Source organism: Oryza brachyantha, chromosome 10 (genome assembly GCF_000231095.2).
Source record: "Oryza brachyantha chromosome 10, ObraRS2, whole genome shotgun sequence".
Lineage (NCBI taxonomy): Eukaryota > Viridiplantae > Streptophyta > Magnoliopsida > Poales > Poaceae > Oryza > Oryza brachyantha.
In genome coordinates, this window is record NC_023172.2 from 15,889,586 (window position 1) to 15,909,547 (window position 19,962).

Below are 19,962 nucleotides of genomic sequence, written 5' to 3' on the forward strand. Positions count from 1 at the left end.
CACAGTGAAAAAGAAAAGATAAAAGAAGAATATGTCCGGGGATGAAGACAGTGATAAAACAAAAGGTAGACCTTCAAACTTTGACGTGGCTACATACACGCCAAAGAGACACAAAGACTTTCTCATAAGCTCGTGAGCTTGACTATTTCTGTAGAAACATACTTGATTATGATGCTAATTATTTCAATATAAGCTTGTAGAAAATGTGAAGTGTTGGTGTGCTGTATATGTAGAAGAAGGAAAAGGAGTGGCTGCTATGGTGTGTGGTTAAAGCAGCCAGCTACGAAAGCGATGGCTTCCCTCGGCTTGGTACGATGGAGACCAAAATTTACTACTGTGGCATGCTGTTGCTCACTACTACGACTGTCTTATCTTTTTCTTCAGTAGCCGCAGCCTCTAAATTTTAGATTGTTCGATCCAGCCATGCAAGCCAAACGATTTTGGATTCCGTTTATAGTTACTCGTTTCTTGTCTTAGCTTTTATAGGATTTTTATACAAGTTCTTGACATTATTATAAGTATGAAATTGGGAATAGTTTTATACAACAGCTAGTTTTGAAAGATTACCTGGAGGAGTCTACAGGCAGAAGGTAGCTTCAAAGCCCATTGGGGTGGCCTGATACCAGTATCGATCATGGGCCGCCTATTGAACGTTATTGGGCTTTGCTATGAAGTACCATCACACCTTGCAAAAACGCACAAAAGCGATACCAATAAGCATCGCATTAAGACTATGGTTTCCTCAATTTGCTAATAAAATTCTTGACCTATAATACGTTTCAGCTTTATTCAATCATCGCTTGTCTCCAGGTATATCCATATAATTGGAGACGATCTGTTGTTATTCAGAAGCACCACCAATCTCTTTGGATTAAGGCTTCAATCAAAGCTTGGGAACAAGCCTCCTTCCATACGAACGTCTAGGAGGTAGGTTCAGATCCTCCCACTCTGGATCATCAACCTTGGAGAAATATTTTTCGACCGCATCATCGTGCACATCTTCCAACCTTGGAGGCATCCACTGCAATCGGCACCGGCAAAAGAAGATATTAGGTTTTAATGCTATGCTTCTCACAAATGCTACAAAATAGGATGTAAGATGACCTTTGGGTTTCGATCTTTATCCAACAATATAGCCCTGCATCCCTGCAATAGGAATTGAATCCTAAGTATGTTGATCTTGAATGAACAAGCCATGGGAACATGTAAGACATTTACCTCAAAGAAGTCTCTACTGAAGTCACCACGCATCACATGGCAAACCATTCTATATTCTCGACGCAAACATTCACCTACTGTTTGGGTTCGCCCTTCTCTTATCTGAACTCATTATAAATACAGCAAAAGCTAAGAACATAATGGGGTATCATCTTGCTTAGTTGTGACTTCTGCATAAACTGATGAAAATCAAACCATTTTATCCCAAATTACAAATATTACCATAACATTAAGACCTTTGTTGTAAAACAATTGTTTTTTACTTGTGACTAAGCTCCACTTTAATAGGTAGCGATAGCTGGTAATTTGATAACCCTATTGGAACTTCCAAATGACAACTCGTATTAGTCCTAGACAGATCGCAAGATCTCAAAAGGCTAGAGATTAATCATAACGCTGATTTTTTGGAACTTATAGTGTATATATAAAGTGAACCATCTATCTGCTCTGTTCTGCTGATTGTGCATACAGCTAACATTTCCAAAACTTTTAGAACTGATAAGCCTATACTTAAAATTTAATGCAAAAACTATATGGCTAGTTCCTTTTTGTTAAAAAAAATTTGGGTCAATATATTGTATCAATACAAAGGAGTATAATTTAGCTCACAAGGCCATATGAAGTATGCACTGGAGAGAGATAAATATTGGTTATATGAAAACTATATGATACCATATAAAGGAATGATGGATCTAAATAAATATTACTGGCTTACACTACAAATAACTTGCATCAGAAAAGGCACCAAGATAAAAAAGACTTGAGTAACATCAATACATGCTGTGGAAATGTTTGAGAGGATACCGATCTCAGGGATATTTTCAGACTAGTAGGAGAAGCCTTCTTCATGGACTGGATTGCAACAGGAATCCATTCATCAGCAACATTGAGAGCCTCTTGTTCCTGACATAATATATATCAAATTTAGCACAACAAAACCCATGAGCCTGTAGAAAGTTAATAAGGACTAGCATAGCTCACAAGAGAGGCTATGATTTCTTCTACTGTTCTTTTGGAAAAGCATTTGTTGATGATCTCCAGCCTGGAATGAAAATGATGGGAAGTAGAAAAGACACAGGTTAGGCAATAAAATTTGATCTGAGAACCAAATGTGAAAACAAAACCTTGCAATAAAAGAGGCCCAACACAGTCTCCTGACAAACTAAACAAGTCCTTCCAAGTTAAAACGCATTGCCTTCTTGGCCTTACAACCAGATTAAGAAGCAGCGAGTGCAAATGATCTAAAAGTAGCAGGTTGTGGCATAGGGAAGCCACTGACAAGAAACATGAGGCGAATATAGAAAATACAAAGGTTACAGGTTGGGGCATAGGGAAGAGCTTATTTCAAGACAGGCCAGACAACCGTTACCGAACCTTTTGATAAGTCGAAGCCTATCCATTCTATTGAAAGAAACCATAAGATGTGGAAGTGCATCCTGTTGCTTCCCAACATCTCCCCATCCCAACTCCTTACATTTTCTCTACCTCTCCTCCCTTACAAGCTAATATTCTTACAAAAAGGACTCGTCTAACTCTCTGGGGCTTGTGATGGAGAGGACCCAAAACAGGAAAGCTTCCTATATGAATTAGAATAGATAATACAAGTATGGAACTTTGAGATGTAGCTAGTAGCTAACTTAAAAAATGTCGATCAATCGATCTGAGTTTAACATCCCAAAAAGGACTTGGGCCCCGTTCGTTAGGTGTGAGTGGGTGGGTTAGTTATTCGGCGCGGAAAACGTAGTAATAGATTAATACATGATTAATTAATTATTAATTATTAAAAAAATATAAAATAGATTAATATGATTTTTTAAAACAACTTTCCTATAGAAAAGTTTTGTAAAAAATACACCGTTTAGCGGTTCGGGAAGCGTGCGCGTGGAAAAAGATAGAGATAAGATATCTAGTCTTGGCAGCCGAACATGGCCTTGGTGTCAACTAGAATATCCTACCTATCCAGTATATCTCATCTATACAAAGTACACAAAGGAAGCGGAATAAGTGAGACAAGCATGAATAGATAATGTCTATACAATTGCATGCTTACCTATTCAGAGCACTTTTTTCTTTAAGAGATGGTTGTTGCGAATATTGATCGATAATTCCACATATAGCAAAGGGATCAGATGTATCAACCTTCTTAAGTGATTCTTCTAGCAAAGCCAGCCTCTGCAAAAGTGATGTGTACTAGTAATTAGAACCGCTAATGCTTGTGTTACCAATAATTGTACTTGGAATTAAAAGTTAGAGTGTCTAGAATGCTACAATTATCAACTTCCAAAGGAACAATTCTGTGGTCCCACGCTAAACATAGAATTCAAAAGTCACTGGCAGACCTACATCTGAAGGTACAAAATGAGTTGCCAGGCCACAAGCAAGCATTTCAGGAGCATCCAACCTTACACCAGTAAGACCAGCATACTCTCCTGAGAAGACACAAGAACAAATCAGTCAAAATGATCTGTAAAACTAATTCATTGTTTTTATCAAAATTCAACAGATGAATCCTAGTGGACAGGTCATCAGAAAATCTGGCGCATATATTTCTTTCTTTTATCAGGCTGTGATGGAGGTTTGGCCAAAATTTATTAAGATGAAGAAAGAAACAGAATGGACACATATATTTCACCCATACATCTTAAAATCATGTGCCATCCTAAATATAAAATAAGCACTCAAGGTTCAGTAATCAGTAATAAAGTGTGATAATTCAGAATCAGTTTTAGACACTGCAAAGAGAATTCATAATTTCATATGGTAATGTGTGAAAGTTCAATTGAACAAAGAAGATATGAGATAGAAAAATAAGTTAACCATAGAACCCAGGAAGTCGAGATAGAAAATAAGAGGCCCCTATATCTGGAAAGAGACCCAATGCTGTTTCTGGCATAGCAAAAATCTGCACAAATAGCAGTAAAAATACAGGGTCAAATTCTAGGCATATGCTGGCAAGCTGTTTTTCCATAAAAATAATAAAGCAAGCTTTTCTGCACAACCGTGATATCCTTTGAAAAGATTTAAGTAAAGAATGAAAGCTACATATAGAGTTTGTTCCGTAATATATACCGTGCTCTCGGTGACAACTCGGAACCTTCCATGTATAGAAATACCAGCACCTCCACCCATGACAATTCCAGTAAGAAGCGAAACCTAGACAAGAGCATTGTAGCATAACGTGGTAAGCAATAGTGGCCATAACAATTATGTGGATAAGTAGTTTCATAGCCATAGAGCTAGCTCACCTGAGGTTTGTTACATGTTGCAATGATATAGTTTAACAGAAATTCATTTCCAAAAAAATGAGCACCATATTTCCAGCTATCTGATATAATAAATTCATAGTAAAACTAATCAAATGCCAAGAACAAATTTCTCTATATATTGTTAACAATTGAATTAGTGTATGTAGGATATGGAAAGGTAATGGAAATCAAAGAAAAACAGCCAGAAGCCAAAACATAGTCAGCACAGCAGGACATTAACATCACGTTCTTAAGGATGAAACATATATTTTATTTACCATTATTTATAGACCGGACAACTGCAGAAACATCACCACCAGCACAAAATGCTCTTCCTTTCCCCTGACAAAGGAAAGACAAGTGATGACAAGAATAGCATGTAGTTATAGAGATCAAGCTGAGCAAAAACAACAGCAGTAAATGCAAAACCTGGAGATCGTAACAGTGGAATTATCCTAATAAGTCAAGATTTATATATCAGCAATAGAAAATCAATTGCATTTACAAATGGCAAAACCTGGAGAGCACCACTATCATTTTGCATAAATGCAAGTTGGTTGTACATGATTCAAATTTCAATAAGCGGATGAAACCTTGATTTCTACCTTGTTATTTCTTAAATTGAGTAACTCATGTTTGATGTTAGATACTAACCTGTTTTTTTTATATCAAAGAGGCACCTCAACATACATGGACCACATCAAATTTTTTTCAGGACTCAAATGTGATGATTACCTTCACAATCAATAACTTAACTCCTTCATCTTCCTCATAAGCAGTGAAACATCTCAAAAACTTCATAATCTGGAAAATGGAAGCCAAAAAAAATCTCTCGTAAGTGTTCCTGAAAGAAAATGTAGCCACTAGTAGCATATGCACTATTACTAATTCATTCTTAAATGGTTTTCTGTAGCAGGCAGACCATTTCATAGGAGAAGGCATTCAACTGCTTTGGTCTATTCAAAACCAATGTCCGTGTGGCACCATTTGCTTCAACTAAAACCTGGCAAATAGCAGAAGTATTTTGAGCAGCAGGTATAACTAGTCATCAACACTATGACATTGTACAAAGGACGACTTGTGGCAGACATAATATGAAGAAGATACAGATTATAAAACAATAGTACATAGTATGGTAAATTAGTATTATATCGAATACAGCAGCGTGGCCATTTGGCAAAAAAAAAAGAAGAAATGGATCAATAAATGCTTAATTACACGCACAACAGATAAATCCAACCAAACTGTAATGGAGCTTAAACTCTCCATTCCTGTTATACATTCATTGAAATAGTTCTGTGCTTTAGGCCAGTTGAGACGAACAGAGGATACAGAAAACAATCTGAGCCAAGTTATACGGCAGAATGGTTTGAAGCTGAACCCTAGGATAAACTGACCTCCCCAAACGCAATTAAAAAGTAATTAGTAAAATATGTTTGCAGTAATCTAGCCGAATTTCGAGATTGGCTATGGCTAAACACGAGAATAACTAATAAATAAAGCATTTCATGGTGAGTACCAGTACTAGTGTTGTACGGAACCGCATCAGCAAACGAAGAGGAGAAACCAAACCTAGCGGAATCGATCAAACTGATGGTACAAACGCAATCAAGCATGTGGAAACGAGCTAATGGGACCAATCGAGCACACGGCGGAACCGAACGAGGAAGCAGCAGTGGGGGTTCGCGGATGGGCTTCGATCGGAACCAACAAGCAAACCCCACGGGAATCGAACGAACGAATTGATGGAGTTGGCGGACGCAAGGGGAGGAGGAAGCGGCGGGGTTACCAGGTCGGTGTCGGCGGGCGGCGGCGGCGACGCCATGTGGGCGGAGAGAAGCAGCGGGGAGGAGTCACCACACGAGCGTGCGTTTGGTGCGCAGCCAGCGTGCGCGACGGGGACTCCCGTGGGATAGTAGAATCGAGCGAATCTTTTTTTTATATATAACAAATTTGCTAACTGTTACCCTTATGATTTTCTTTTTGTCGTGTTTGCACTCAATTTTTTTTTTGTCCATCATCAGATTTTAGACCTTTTTTTTAATTACGATTCATATAAATCAGTGTTTAATTAATTAACATCCCATCACGTTTTTATTGATTTATATATAGTCCTATGTGTCATATTTACAGTAAAAAAACATGAACCGGCAACCTTCCTGCCTCGTTTCTATTCAAAAATTGCTCCTGCAATCGAACCAGTAAAACCAATCGGTTTTAGCTTGTCCCACGGCCACGGTATTATTGCATTATGAGTTATTTTTTATGTTATGGTCATTAATAATATACACATAAATTTATTTATCCATATTTTACCAATTTATTATGCTTATATATTAAATATAATATTGATAAATAGAAAACTACCGTTTCGATCGGTGAACAGCGGTCAGAGGACTCAGAGCGGATAGACCTCCGATCCGGTCTTTCTACTATGTTCTCTTTTATTTAACATCATTAACTTTGTCTTATTTAAAGAATTTATATATTATTAATTATTTTATTGTGATTTGATGCTAAATACGACTTATAATTTTATATTTATATAAAATAATTAAATAAGACGAAAGGAAAATGTAGATTTAAAAATTAAGGCGTTAAACAAACACTGGAGAGAGTACCTACGAATGACAATATAATAAAAAATTGTGAAAAAAAAAACTATCAATGGGGGAGTTATAGGTCATATGGGCTGAATTGGGGTTATTGGGCTCGCTTCTTGATTTCGGTTTATTCAGTCACTTCAGATTAATCTGGTCAGATGACCAGATTAATCTGAATAAAACTGGTTAGTTCAAACAATACTCCGCACTAGCGATTGAATTATTTGGTTTCGATCTCGGTCACTTCGGTTCTTGTTAATTATGCTCACTTCATCCTTTACCACTAATTATTATAGTAATATAGTGTGTTTTATCATTGGGATATTGTAACAGTAAAAAAACCAATAATTCTACTGCGTTAAAGAAAATTAAAGATTGTTTTCAAAGTTTTTTTTTGTAAATTTAGTCTCGTTTTTCTCTGTTTACGTTTTATTAATTGTTATGGTGCGGAAACCATTCCTCCTAATTTCTCGCCGTGTTGTGGGACTAATGAGCTCACAAAGACGTGTATTTTATCATCTAGTAATAATAAGAATGTTAATTAATAAATTTAATAGGAAGAATAGTTAAATATTTATATAAAAAACTGAAAAATAAACTTATTTTAAGACGGACGGAGTATGGAGTAAGTTTTTTAAGGCTTTGTATATTGTCCACGGATATACGAGTTTATTGGTCACGAGGAATTTCATTAGAACTTTATCACCTCATTTTTTTTCTGTTTATGCTTATAAATCAAAATCTGAATTTTCAATCTCAATCAATTTATCGTTTAACTTTTTCACTGAAAAAACCAAAAAAATCACCCATATAAAAATTGAACTGTTTCACATGAAAGTCCATAAAGTTCCAGTGTATCTAAAAATCCAGAATCTGTTGCAGTGCACGTCGAATCACTCTTCAAACGCGAATTTCACTAGTTGTCACCCAAGCATGTCCAATCTTTTTTGTGCAACTGCAAGTATATATTTCTCAGACATGATATCGCAGTACGGTATTAGACAACAAAAACAACCTAAAGAGTTCTCGAATTCAAATCAAAGCATTCAAGTGAATTCATGATCCACAAGTCTGTAGTAGACTACTAGCCTAGGAGGTGAAGGTCTCAGCAGGCAGAGGCATCAGTGCATCACAGGTACACATAACAAACTCTTGCGTTAGAGGAGAGGATGCTTAATTATGACAGCTACAGCGTTACAACATCGCCTAAATTAATCTTAACTCCAGAAAAACAACACATCTCTGAGATCACCATCACCACCATGGTTTCCTAAATCTCCTAGCTAGCTCACTAGCAGGGGTACCATGTCCATCCATCAGCTCCTTCTTCAGCCCAACCAAACAAATGGGGCGCCTCAAGGCCAAGCAGAGAGTTAGTTCGACATCATCTTCATGTCAGAGTCGTGCCTGTTCTGATGATGAGCCGAGAGCGACCAGCCGCCTGATGCGTACGCAGGGGGCATGTGCTGGTGCTGGTGCTGCTGCTGCTGGTGCTGCCCGGAGTGGTTGTACGGCATCCCGCTGTGGTTGATCGGGCTGCCTGAGTCGTCGGATGATCCACTGGATGTGCCCTCCGATGGCGGGCTGGCCACCGGAGCTGGCACGTAGGTTGCCATCTGTGGAGGGGCGGACATCGGTTCAACCTTCCGAGGCTCAGCAGGCTTCGATTTTTTCCCTTCCGCGATGAAACTAGCCACAACAACCTGATAGCAGTATGACATGATGACAAAAATGCTCAGTAAACTTTAGGCGGTTGAACAGATGTTACTTTACACAACAATTGTTAAGGAGAAAATCAAACCTGAACAGGGGTCGCCGCCATCAGCATTCCAGCTACACATCCACCCAGAACTCGGCCATCAGATCCAGCGAGAGCAACACTCAAACCACCAGTCCTGCTGCGAGTGTCACCATCCTCTGCAAGCAGGAAAGAACCTGATAGAGAGATGATCTCAAACCGGCCCTGCACAAAATAGTTGCACACTTCATCAGAACATGATTATTTGTTTGGTTACAAAGAAATAACAAAAATATGAATATGTATGCGCTGTCACGGCAGTGTTTCTTCAAGTTCTTTGCTTTCAGTGATCTAATCATAACAAATAAGTTGAAGTTAGGAGATTCCATAGCCCAACCAGTGTGGTTATAAACATATTTCAGGAAAAATCCACCAGAACTTAACAAAATTGGGACATTCTAGTTAACAAAAGGTAACATCAAGTTTCCTCCTGAACAAGGTATTTCTCATATAACTGCTGTTTTAGAAGTACAAAGTGCAAATGATGAGGTTCCTCCTGAACAAGGTCTTTCTCATATAACTGCTGTTTTAGAAGTACAAAGTGCAAATGATGAGGTATTCTATACATCACAGAGAAGTCCCCCATTTTTTTAAAGATGCAGGTACAACGATTAATACCCACCGAACCACATCTTCTGGTCACTGATTTATGACTTCAATCACATATAATGACCACGGTAAGAAGTAAAAAAGTGTGCCTGGTATCACATTACATTCCCATTTAACTAGCATAAGAAAATACCTCGTATGTCACAAGTCCACCAGATGTAGCTGGCTGCCTAAGCGTCACATTGCTTATTGCACCATTCGCTGAAAGAATGCAGACGGTGCGAGGACCTTGCTGTGAGAAGGCCATTATTTTTGAAGCGACGTCCTGTCAGCAAAGCACATAGTTAATGATAAAACCAAGTTTCTGCCATTACCAACATGACCAAGTGGATTAGTAGCCAGCTTAAACATGACAAGAGATTAACTGTAACTAAACGGAACAGGAAGATAGAATAATCACATGAAATTGCATTGTATTTGAAAGGGATACTTAGTAAACAAAAGATAGATAACTGCACCCAAAAAAAACAAATGCACGCATCAGTAAATTCTTCATTTTATGATTGGATAGAGGTATTTGTATATAAAAATAATTCAGAGACTTTCAGAAGGTGGGGGGGGGGAGCAAATACATGAAACCATTGCTAAATAGATCTTTTCATGCTTGGCTTAAGTAATTCCCTTTCAGTAAAATTTTAATAGTATGAAAAGTTCAAAAAAAATTCTAAACATCTGAAGCAAATTATCTGATCAAGTGTGGTAAAACGTCAGTCAATTCCAGGTATAACTGAAATTTCAGCAATATCAGATAGGATCCCAGCCAATTGAGAAACACAGCAATGTTGGGGCGCACAGTAAACAGGGAACCCTAGGAAAACCACAAAAAAATGTCTGCTGAAAATGACTGGTTCTATCACCTATCAGTAGAGGTGAATGTATCGGGTTTGAACAAAGACAGCGCAGGTGGACAGCAGCACAGCCACAGCCCACAGCAACAGGCGTGGCTCCTTGCTGTTGGCCAGGCAAAGCTAGAGCTATCTACAAAGAGCGAAGTACTATCACAGCTATCCAGCAGAAGGAGGCTCTGTACTACCTGATACTACACGTACTCATAGTCCACGACCACCACGTAGGAGTGGGTCGGAGTAGGCGCATCACCCACTCATCACTAACGCTTTGCCGCTGACCGTGGGTCCGGTCAACTGACAGCCATGCTGGGAATCTGACGGACACCGCAGCTCGCCGCAACCTCACACGACGGCAGGCACATCTGCTGGTTCCTTTCCTACCGGAACAAACACCAATCTCAACTGCTAGCCAGTCATGGTCATGGCTACGTACGTACGTGAACCAAATCCACTCGCAGGAAAGCAGACACAGATGCACCACCACCACTTGTGATGTACTACTGTACCAACCAAAGTGAAGAAGAGGAGCATTGCATTTGCAGTTCTGTGATGGCTGTCTGCTCGGATGGATCACGAGAAAAAAAGAAAGAAAGATCGTTTCTTGGAGATCTGGGTTTGTGTTGTTATTACCTCGCCGGCCTTGACGGTGAGGATGTGAGGAGTGAAGGCGATGCCCCATGATCCTGCAGATTTGAAGGACGCGTCAGTTAGGGATTAGATTCGGCCGGAATCCGCGGGGGAAAAAGGAGCTTTTTTTGTGAGGAAAATCCGTGCAGCGACGGAAATGGTACCTAGGGCTTCGAACTGCTTCTTCTTGCCGGAGCCGGGTGGCCGGCCGCGCCGCTTGGCGTTGGGGTCGGACGCCGGGCTGCTGATGGAGAAGCCGTGCGGCTGGTGCCCCGGCGGCGGCTGCGCGGGGGAGCCGGAGGCGGAGGAGATGGGGGCGAGCGCGAGGGCCATGCTCCCGTCGGGCGCGTACTTGCGCGGGCGGCCACGCTTCTTGCGCATCAGCTCGCCCATCCCCATCACATTGCCGCCCTGCGGCGGGGCGGCGCCGGCCGGCGCCGCCGCGTACAGCATGGGGCCCGGGTGGTGCTCCCCGGGGGCCTTACCCGCCATCTGGTCGAACGACAGCCGCATGCCACCACCGGGCATGGGCGCCGCCGCCGCCGCAGGGCTCGCGGCCGGAGCCGCAACCGGCGCCTGGTGCGCAAACGGCTGCGGCATGGAAGACGGCGGCGCCTGCGGAGGCTGAGAAGCCGGCGCGGGCGGCGGAGCAGGCGCCGCGGCGGCTGCAGGCGCGGCCGGGGCGGCGACGAGCGGCGAGACGTCCTTGGCCTCCATTTTGGTCAGATCTAGCTCGCGCCGCTGCTGCTCTAGGCTCTAAAGCAGAAGAAGCAGGTTGGCAGCAGTGGCAGTGGCGCGGCCGCTGAGGTCAGCCGCGAGGCGAGGCGGAGCAGAAGAAAACAAAGAGACAGTCGCTTTGACTAGAGCTCGGCCGGCAAGCTGAGCTCAAAGGCCAGCACTACGCTCTCCTCTGTAAGTCCAGGCCAGCCACTTGCAAGATTAGCTGCGAATTATAAGCAAGAAAAACGCCTCCCTAATTATTTAAACAACTCCTCTCTCTCTCTCTCTCTCTCATACTAGCGCCATGGCGAATTTTTTTAAACAGAAATCGGGGCAGAGAGTGAGGAGGAGAGAGAAGGCAAGCAAGAGAGAAAAAATGTGAGAGATTATTAGGTGGGAGTTAGGAGCACGGTGGTATTACCTAGTGAGTGAGAGTAGCTTAGCTAATGCAGATCAGCCATGCCGCCACCACCATGCACCTCCTCTTCACACCAAACGCCACCCAGCTCGCTTGCTCTCTTGCTTGCTTCACATGCAAATGTGTTACCACTCCTGTGCAAGGGAAAATGCAGCGCAAAGATGGAGGAGAAAACAGCAGGGAAATTACTGGAAAGTAAAGGAATTATTAAAGGTAAAGCAACTGCTACGAATAGCAGCTATAGTAATGAACAAGAGGTGGAGAAAGGAAATTTGTTATGCGTACACACATGCACATGCATGCACTCTCTCTCTCTCTTCTTCTACTGCAGCAATAAATAAAAAGGGTGGAGATGGGGAGGAGGAGGTGGGGGAAAAGCTTTTTTGGCTCGGAGTTCGTGAAGATGCAAGTCATAAAAACCACCCTCTTGCTTTCCCAACTTTTTACTCCATCCACCACCGCAAAACAATGCATACAAAATTCAAAAGAGCTTTTCAGTTTTCCCCCTCTACTCCATCTTTGGTTACTGCAATTCAAAACAGGCAGCCCTTAAAAAAAAGAGAGAGATTTTCAGTAGCTGATCCAGCCATATCAGGAGCAAGCACTGGTACTAGTAGTAACATTAGTGGTTGGTACAGTACTAGTACCACCAGTAATAACAAGTAAAAAAAACACAGGAAATTCGAAAAGTAAGTGGTCTAGAGGTACTGAGTATTGATGGCTTTGGACTGGTACTACTCCTAGTGTGATTACAATAATTTAATTTTTAAAAAAGGTCGTGTCTTTTTGGGCGTGCTTGCAGGAGGAATCAATCAGCCAGTTCAAATTGTTTTTTTTTCACCCTCTTTCTTCTTTATCCTTTGAAGGTCTCGGCTTTATCACTTGCGCCATCTCGCCTCTTTTCGACGACGTGTTCCCTTCACCCTTTTTTTAAATATAAATATAAATCTCGCGGGAAAAAAAAAAGAAGAAGTGGCGCGCGGCTGCCTACTTTGGACGGACACGTAGCAGCGCTGCGACTCGGGCGGGCGGCCGCGTGGGGACCACCTGGAAGCGGCGCAGCCGGGAGCGGGTAGGAAGGCGGAGGTGAGTTGTGGCTGCTGGGGTGGTCAGAGTCAGAGAGAGGCGTTCTCAAAAAAAAAAAGTCAGAGAGAGGCTGGCGGTGGGGCCCGCGAGCGGTGCCAGGAATCCAGGCCGGTCACGTGACCGTCTCGTCCGTCCCGAGAAAATATATACGCGGGACCCAGCACGCGCGCGCGCCTGCGACCTTGCTCCGGTTTCCGAGGGCGGGCTGCCACCTGTCACTGCGCGTGGGACCCACCGGGCGGTCAGCTTCTGGTCCGATACGTGGGCCGGCCTTCAGAAAACCCGGGGCCCGGACGCAGCCCGGGTGGGCCGAACTGCAGACCCACCCGATCCCGGCGACCAGACAAACCTACACATGGCGTGAAAGAAAACATTGTTCACAATATAAGTATTTTTGACATTGCTATTTTGTCACATTAATTTGTTATTTCCTATTTTATCTTTTCCCACCCTCTCATCTAATTCATTACTTATTTATTAAGAAGTGTCATGGTTTTTTTAAATTTAATGGATATTAAACAATATGATAACTTCGATAAAAAAACCAAAATCAACACTATTTTTTCAAATAATAAAATCAAAATAAGAAATATAAAAAATAAAACCGTATGATTGTTTTTTCGTTCAAATTCTCGCGAGATACATAAGGGGTTATATATATTGACACATCAAATTTGTGCTTACTAAGGAGAGAGTGGAGGATAACAGCACTGTCTCTCTTAAACTAAGCCAGAGAGAGATGAATCATGTACTCGATATTATAGTGAGAATATATAGACAACTATTAAGTGAATCAGCTACTCACTCATTCCAAAAAAAGACTTTAGTTTTAGCACATTTCGTATACCTATTAAAAGCTATTAATATTAAAACATTTGTTACTTTTTAAATCCCAAAATATTTATCAACAATTTGCTATACAACGATGCAATGTTTGCTTATAAATAAAGGTTTTTTTAATAAGCAGTAAGTAGTATTCAGCTTGTTTTTTCTGTTAGAATGTTATTCTAAACAGGAACAAATTGATCGATCCGTAACTGTACAGTGCTCGGTCCACCCAGACGGAGTCAGATGAGATGATGCACGGGTGGCCTTTGAATTGACCAACAAACAAAGAGAAGGTCAACGCCATGCACGTTTGGTGATGGCTTCCGGCGACCGACCTGACGCACTCGAAACAACAGAAAGTTTTGGCCGCGAACAACCATGACAAGACAGGACATGCAACTGGGAACTGTCACCTTCTTACCGGCGTTTCCCTCGTCTAATCATGATTCCGATTCAGGTATTCTGTTCAAATTTCGATCAAAGACTGATACAGTTAGTTCAAAGAGGTTAGGAAGAACGATTTACGTAAGCACGGATGGCTCCCAAACCGTCGTTGGCAGAGCACGATTATCACACGATTATAGCAAATTTTTCATGGTTTTAGTTCGTTTCTCACCGAGATGATCACGGTTATCCCGGCAATCACGTTAACCACGGTGGATATCCGTCGGTTTTGGCCACCCTGCTCCATATCCTGTGCAAGTGTTGAAGCAATATTTTTCTCTTTTGGAAGAAATTATTAAATACAGATAGATATATAGAACTCGTGAATGAATCTACATATAAAACTATAAATTAATTGTTATGGAAATTATTAAAAAAAATCAAGTCCGTTGCTGATTGATACAGTAATCCAAGACCTGTTACAGTCCAGATGTGTGCTGCTGATGGTAGTATATGTGTAAGCCGATGAGTTAATCAGTGATGAATGCGTATGCGGCAGGAGCAGGCAGTCAGACAACAACTATCCGATGGGTAATTAATTAGTGATAGATGCCATATCTATCCATGGAGCAGCGAAGGTATCAATACGGTTCCAAGGTTGCAGCAGACTGCCGGCTCCTGCGAATGCATATATCGCCACAGATGCAAAGCCGGGTCCCCAGCTGACATGAATCCATCCATCCATGGCAAGAGGAATCCCATGTCATACCCTTCCTTTTCCCACTTGTAAACAAATGCACGCTGTCTTTTGTACAGAGCAGCTTGATTGAACAATAAAAGGAATTATATATATATATATATTAAAACATATGCAAAAACAATTTTCATTTCGTGTATTTACATACTTATACCTCCAATGTCCTTTGGGAGGTTTTCATTTTCGAAAAGATGTTCTCCCAAAGAGTGTTTTTGTTTAGCTAGAGGGTCATCTGCAAAATTACCCAAGCCGTGAGTTTTTGTCAGCAGGTCTGGGATCTGTATGTAAAATTCACACCGTACCGTTTGCTCCCTCCCTGTCAAGTTACCGCAATGGACGTCTACCAGATCATAAAGAAAATGTTTGGGAATAGATTTTTGTAAATACGCGAAACAAAAAAATACATCTTCTGTAACAAACAAACAGATTCCAATCCAAGTACGCCTGGACCATTCGGCATTGGGCCCATCTTAAAAGAAAAGTTCCAGGCTGATCAAAAGGCCTCCACACGTGGGCCTGCATGTGAAATCCAGCCATTCACCTACGGACTTCTACAATGAATCTGGGCCCAATGAGAACTGATGGGCCGTACGTACCTCAGCTCACATCAATCACAGCCCATTACGTGGGCCTACGTGTCGGGCGAGGTCTGGACTCTGGATGCGTGGCGAGCCGATAGAGTTGGAAGAAGAGACGGCCGCGGGAGCTCCACGCCATCGCCTTCTTCTTCTTCTTCTTCTTCTCGCGCCCCAATCAATCCTCCCTCTCCCCTCCCACCACCACGGCGAGCCCACCAGCGATGGCGCTCGCCTCCTCCTCCCCCTCCTCCCGCATCCTCCCCCGCCTCTCCTCTCCGCCCGCTTCCCCGTCCGCCTCCCTCTCCCCTCTGCCGCCGCGCGCCACGCGACGGCCACGCCGGTACAGCCGCTTCGCCGTGCGATGGGAGGGCCGGCTCGTGGCGCCGAGGGCTCTTCTGGGAGGGTTCGAGGACGCCGATGCCGCCGAGAGTGACGACGAGGAGGACGCCGACGCCGTTCTGCGGCCGCTCGAGGGGGAGGACGTCGGCCTCGGCCTCGACCTCCACGCGCCTCCCTCCGGGCCCGAGCGATGGGACGTCCTCGGCCTCGGCCAGGCCATGGTTCGCCTATCTCTTCTAATCTCATTATTTCTACATCTGTGTTGCACAGACCACCATTGTTAATTTTGGCATATGACACATAACCCTGGATATTATAGTCCAAGAATTTCACAAAACCAATAGCAAAACAAGATGAATAATGTTAAGTAGTTGAAACTTTTTCTATATGATGTGTCAAAAAACTTATAATCTGATATAATTTTACATATATTTTTATATGTAAAGTTTGGTCAAAAGTGTGTGTTTTTAAAACTACATGACCAAAACACCTGTGGTTATTTGCCACGTACCAAAAGCTATGTGGTTTTATGAAACTTGGTCGATATTACCCGTGGTTTTCTGAGATTTACTTACTAAGCATTGAAAGGTGCTTCCTTTTCATGTTCCTGATCGATGCTCATTGAGTCATCGCCAAATAACCAGTACTTGCATGCAAGAAACTGACCGCTTTTATGGTTGAATGAAACGGTTAATTTGGCTCAGCTGTCGCCACTGTTTCTACTGACAGCGTTTGAAACTGTGCATGGTTCGTCACTACTCGTGTGCAACTTGCGTGAACGCTTAAACAAATGAAGGGTTCTTTCTTCCTATGTGTCTGTGTTGCAAAGAGCTATCACTATCCTGTAGTTTATCCTGTTCAATCTGTTGGGATCAATGCTAATTGATGGCTGTATTTTGCCTTTCAATTAGGTTGATTTCTCAGGCATGGTGGATGACGAGTTCCTTGAGAGATTGGGCATAGAAAAAGGTACTAGAAAGGTTGTCAACCATGAGGAAAGAGGGCGTGTCTTGCGTGCCATGGATGGTTGTAGCTACAAGGCTGCTGCTGGAGGCTCATTGTCCAACTCTCTTGTTGCGCTATCAAGGCTTGGTAGTAGCCGGTCCACTAGCTACCCCAAACTCAGAATTGCGATGGCTGGCAGTGTGGGCAGCGATCCACTTGGTAGTTTCTATAGGTAGTTCACTAATCTGACATCTAAATTGCTGCTCATACTGATGTACTATTGCTAAATGAGAGGCTTCAGAGTGTTGGCTGACATCACACTGTTGGTTGAATTGTGCTATTAGGGGAAAATTGAACCGTGCTAATGTGCATTTCTTGTCTAAGCCGGTCGAAGATGGGACAACTGGAACGGTGATTGTTCTAACAACTCCAGATGCACAGCGAACTATGCTTGCATACCAGGTTAGTTCATATATTTCTAATTCAGAGTTGTTATTTTCCTCCTACTAAGTACTTCAGAGTTGTGATAACAGTCTAACATCTTTCTGAAAGTGCAGCAATCACTCTTCGTCTGCATAAAGTGCATATCTAAATCTAAGCATGTTTGTTTGGCAATGCATAAATTTTACTTTTTGAAGAGATGAGCAGTTTTACCAAGCCACCTTTTAGTATGAACATATCAGTTAGTAACACCGTCAGATTGCAACTAACAAGTTTGCTTGACATGCTTTATCATTGGTTGGCTGCACTTAGGGGTGGACAGAAAGCTCGTGGCTCGTTAGCTCGCTCGACTCGTGACAAACTCGGCTCGTTTTATTTTTCTAACGAGCCGAGCTAGCATTTTAGCTCGTTAGAGATAACAAGCCAGCTCGACCTAGCTCGTGAGCCTAACGAGCTAGACCAAAGATACGCGATTCGTCGGCATTCATTACACCCGGAAAGCATGTGTTCAATACTTTATAGGTTCACCATGTGATTTGATGGTTCAAACTTTAATATTTAGATACAATTTCATATTATTTGCATGTTTGAACTAAAAATTTGCTTATATAATCTATTAAAAATTGTTTAAATTAACTTTTCATGCATGGCTCGCGAGCCTAACGAGCCAGCTCGAGCTTTGTAACGAGCCGACCCGAGCTGGGTTTTTAGCTCGTTACGATAACGAGCCGAGCCGAGCTAGCTTGTTATCTTAACGAGCCAGGCCGAGCCGAGCCGACTCATTATCCACCCCTAGCTGAACTCTTCTGCTCATTGCACATTCGTCAAGTACAATTTATTTACCAGTCAACAGTGTACAGGTGTTGCTGATACACTGATATAGGAGTATGCTCTAACGGTTTCCTTGTATTTTTTGTATTTCCAGGGAACATCTTCAACTTTGAGTTATGATTCAGATTTGGCCAGTCTAGTATCCAAGTCAAATATACTAATTGTGGAAGGTTACCTATTCGAGCTACCTCACACGATCGAAGCCATCAAGCAAGCATGTGAAGATGCTCATAAGAATGGCTCACTTATTGCAGTTACAGCATCGGATGTGTCATGCATCAAGCGTTGCTACAATGATTTTTGGTGAGACTAGTCTCCTGCAAACGATATCCTGCTAATCACGTTTTTGGGGTGTTGACTGCATTGTTTTCTTTATATTATGCTAGTATAGCACTACTTCATCCCTGAACTTCAATGTACTGACTGTGCACCAAATTTATTTTCAGGGATATTGTAGCAAACTATGCGGACATATTGTTCGCCAATGCCAACGAAGCAAGGGCATTCTGTGAGCTAAGCTCAACAGATAGCCCCATGTCAGCGGCAAGATACTTAAGCCATTCTGTTCCTCTAGTATCTGTGACAGATGGTGTGCAAGGTTCATATATCGGAGTAAAAGGGGAAGCGATCTACATTCCTCCACCGCCTTGTGTACCAGTAGATACCTGTGGGGCTGGTGATGCATATGCTTCAGGGATTCTGTACGGCATCCTCCGGGGCTCGTCAGATTTGAAGGGCATTGGCCTGCTAGCTTCGCGAGTAGCGGCTGTTGTCGTTGGGCAGCAAGGCACACGCCTACGGGTTCAGGACGCCGACAAATTGGCTGAATCATTCGCCCATCACCTAGATAACCTGGAGTTTTGTTCAGATATTGAAACAGATCATGTTTCAAACTTCTGATCGTTTTAGGTGAAACTGTCCTAGGACTCCACTTGTATATAGCATCTGTTTCCTTTAGGCCTAGCTAGCTAATTGTTCAGCACAGCTGAGCTACCCAGCTTGTCAGTCCTTAAGACCTTTGTTACCTTTCTTAAATTTGGCTCCGGAAATCAAAGTATGTTACATACTACTCCACTACATTACATGGATTTCTCATTGAATTGAATATAGTCGTAACTTGGATAAGGCAGTGCCACAATTCATGTGTTTCGGTGTTTCCATTGGCTATTGTGTACACTCAAGAGGCATGACATGAAATCTTGGTCTGTTTAGAATGTGGTCCACTGAAATCGCAATGAAATGAGGAGAAAATGTTGTTAGTGCCAAGTTGCAGGATGGTGCATACAGTACGTAGGAGTGCTACTAGTAGATGTGAATCCTACTTTGTTGGATGGGATTCGATCCGGTTGGGTCAAGCGTCGGTTTCATCTGTGAAAGGCTGAGGCTGATGTGGTACTGTACTGTGATATCTGGAGCTAGCATTAGTCAGAGCTTGGCCTACCTAAAGCTGCATCTAGATTCTTTTCATTGTTCTACTACTACTCCGTATCAATTATACAAGTAGTAGCATGCTTGCTCTGCATCAAATGCTAGTAAAACTTTGTTTTTTTCTATCTCTCAATATATTTTCTCCAAAACGGATTCTGCTTACAGAATACGCATGCTTTGCCGGCCCTAGAGGCAGATTAGCAAGAATGTCGTAATCAGGCTTGCATTTTGGGGGGAGAATGAAAGGGAAAAGCTGATA

General features: G+C 42.3%; 3 protein-coding genes across 3 annotated transcripts; 1 reads left to right on the forward strand and 2 right to left on the reverse strand.

Annotated features, from left to right (window-relative positions):
* Positions 1-693: 693 nt before the first annotated feature.
* LOC102720270 (3-hydroxyisobutyryl-CoA hydrolase 1-like) lies at positions 694-6,360 on the reverse strand. Its single transcript, XM_006662030.3, has 14 exons — positions 6,253-6,360; positions 5,386-5,466; positions 5,199-5,267; positions 4,742-4,805; positions 4,464-4,543; positions 4,288-4,371; positions 4,036-4,120; positions 3,562-3,647; positions 3,269-3,390; positions 2,200-2,260; positions 2,023-2,121; positions 1,219-1,320; positions 1,105-1,146; positions 694-1,021 (listed from the first exon to the last, which is right to left on the reverse strand). Exons 1-14 carry the CDS (start codon positions 6,286-6,288, stop codon positions 884-886), a joined length of 1,149 nt encoding a protein of 382 aa, XP_006662093.1. The 5' UTR covers positions 6,289-6,360; the 3' UTR covers positions 694-883.
* Positions 6,361-7,996: 1,636 nt separating this feature from the next.
* Positions 7,997-12,410, reverse strand: LOC102720914 (AT-hook motif nuclear-localized protein 10-like). Its single transcript, XM_006662032.3, has 6 exons — positions 12,090-12,410; positions 11,113-11,858; positions 10,952-11,004; positions 9,607-9,738; positions 8,868-9,029; positions 7,997-8,769 (listed from the first exon to the last, which is right to left on the reverse strand). Exons 2-6 carry the CDS (start codon positions 11,663-11,665, stop codon positions 8,440-8,442), a joined length of 1,230 nt encoding a protein of 409 aa, XP_006662095.3. The 5' UTR covers positions 11,666-11,858; positions 12,090-12,410; the 3' UTR covers positions 7,997-8,439.
* Positions 12,411-15,846: 3,436 nt separating this feature from the next.
* LOC102703428 (uncharacterized sugar kinase slr0537) lies at positions 15,847-19,341 on the forward strand. The gene is made up of 5 exons (XM_006662559.3): positions 15,847-16,279; positions 16,970-17,235; positions 17,348-17,465; positions 18,370-18,578; positions 18,722-19,341. Exons 1-5 carry the CDS (start codon positions 15,941-15,943, stop codon positions 19,173-19,175), a joined length of 1,386 nt encoding a protein of 461 aa, XP_006662622.1. The 5' UTR covers positions 15,847-15,940; the 3' UTR covers positions 19,176-19,341.
* The last annotated feature ends 621 nt before the right edge of the window (positions 19,342-19,962 follow it).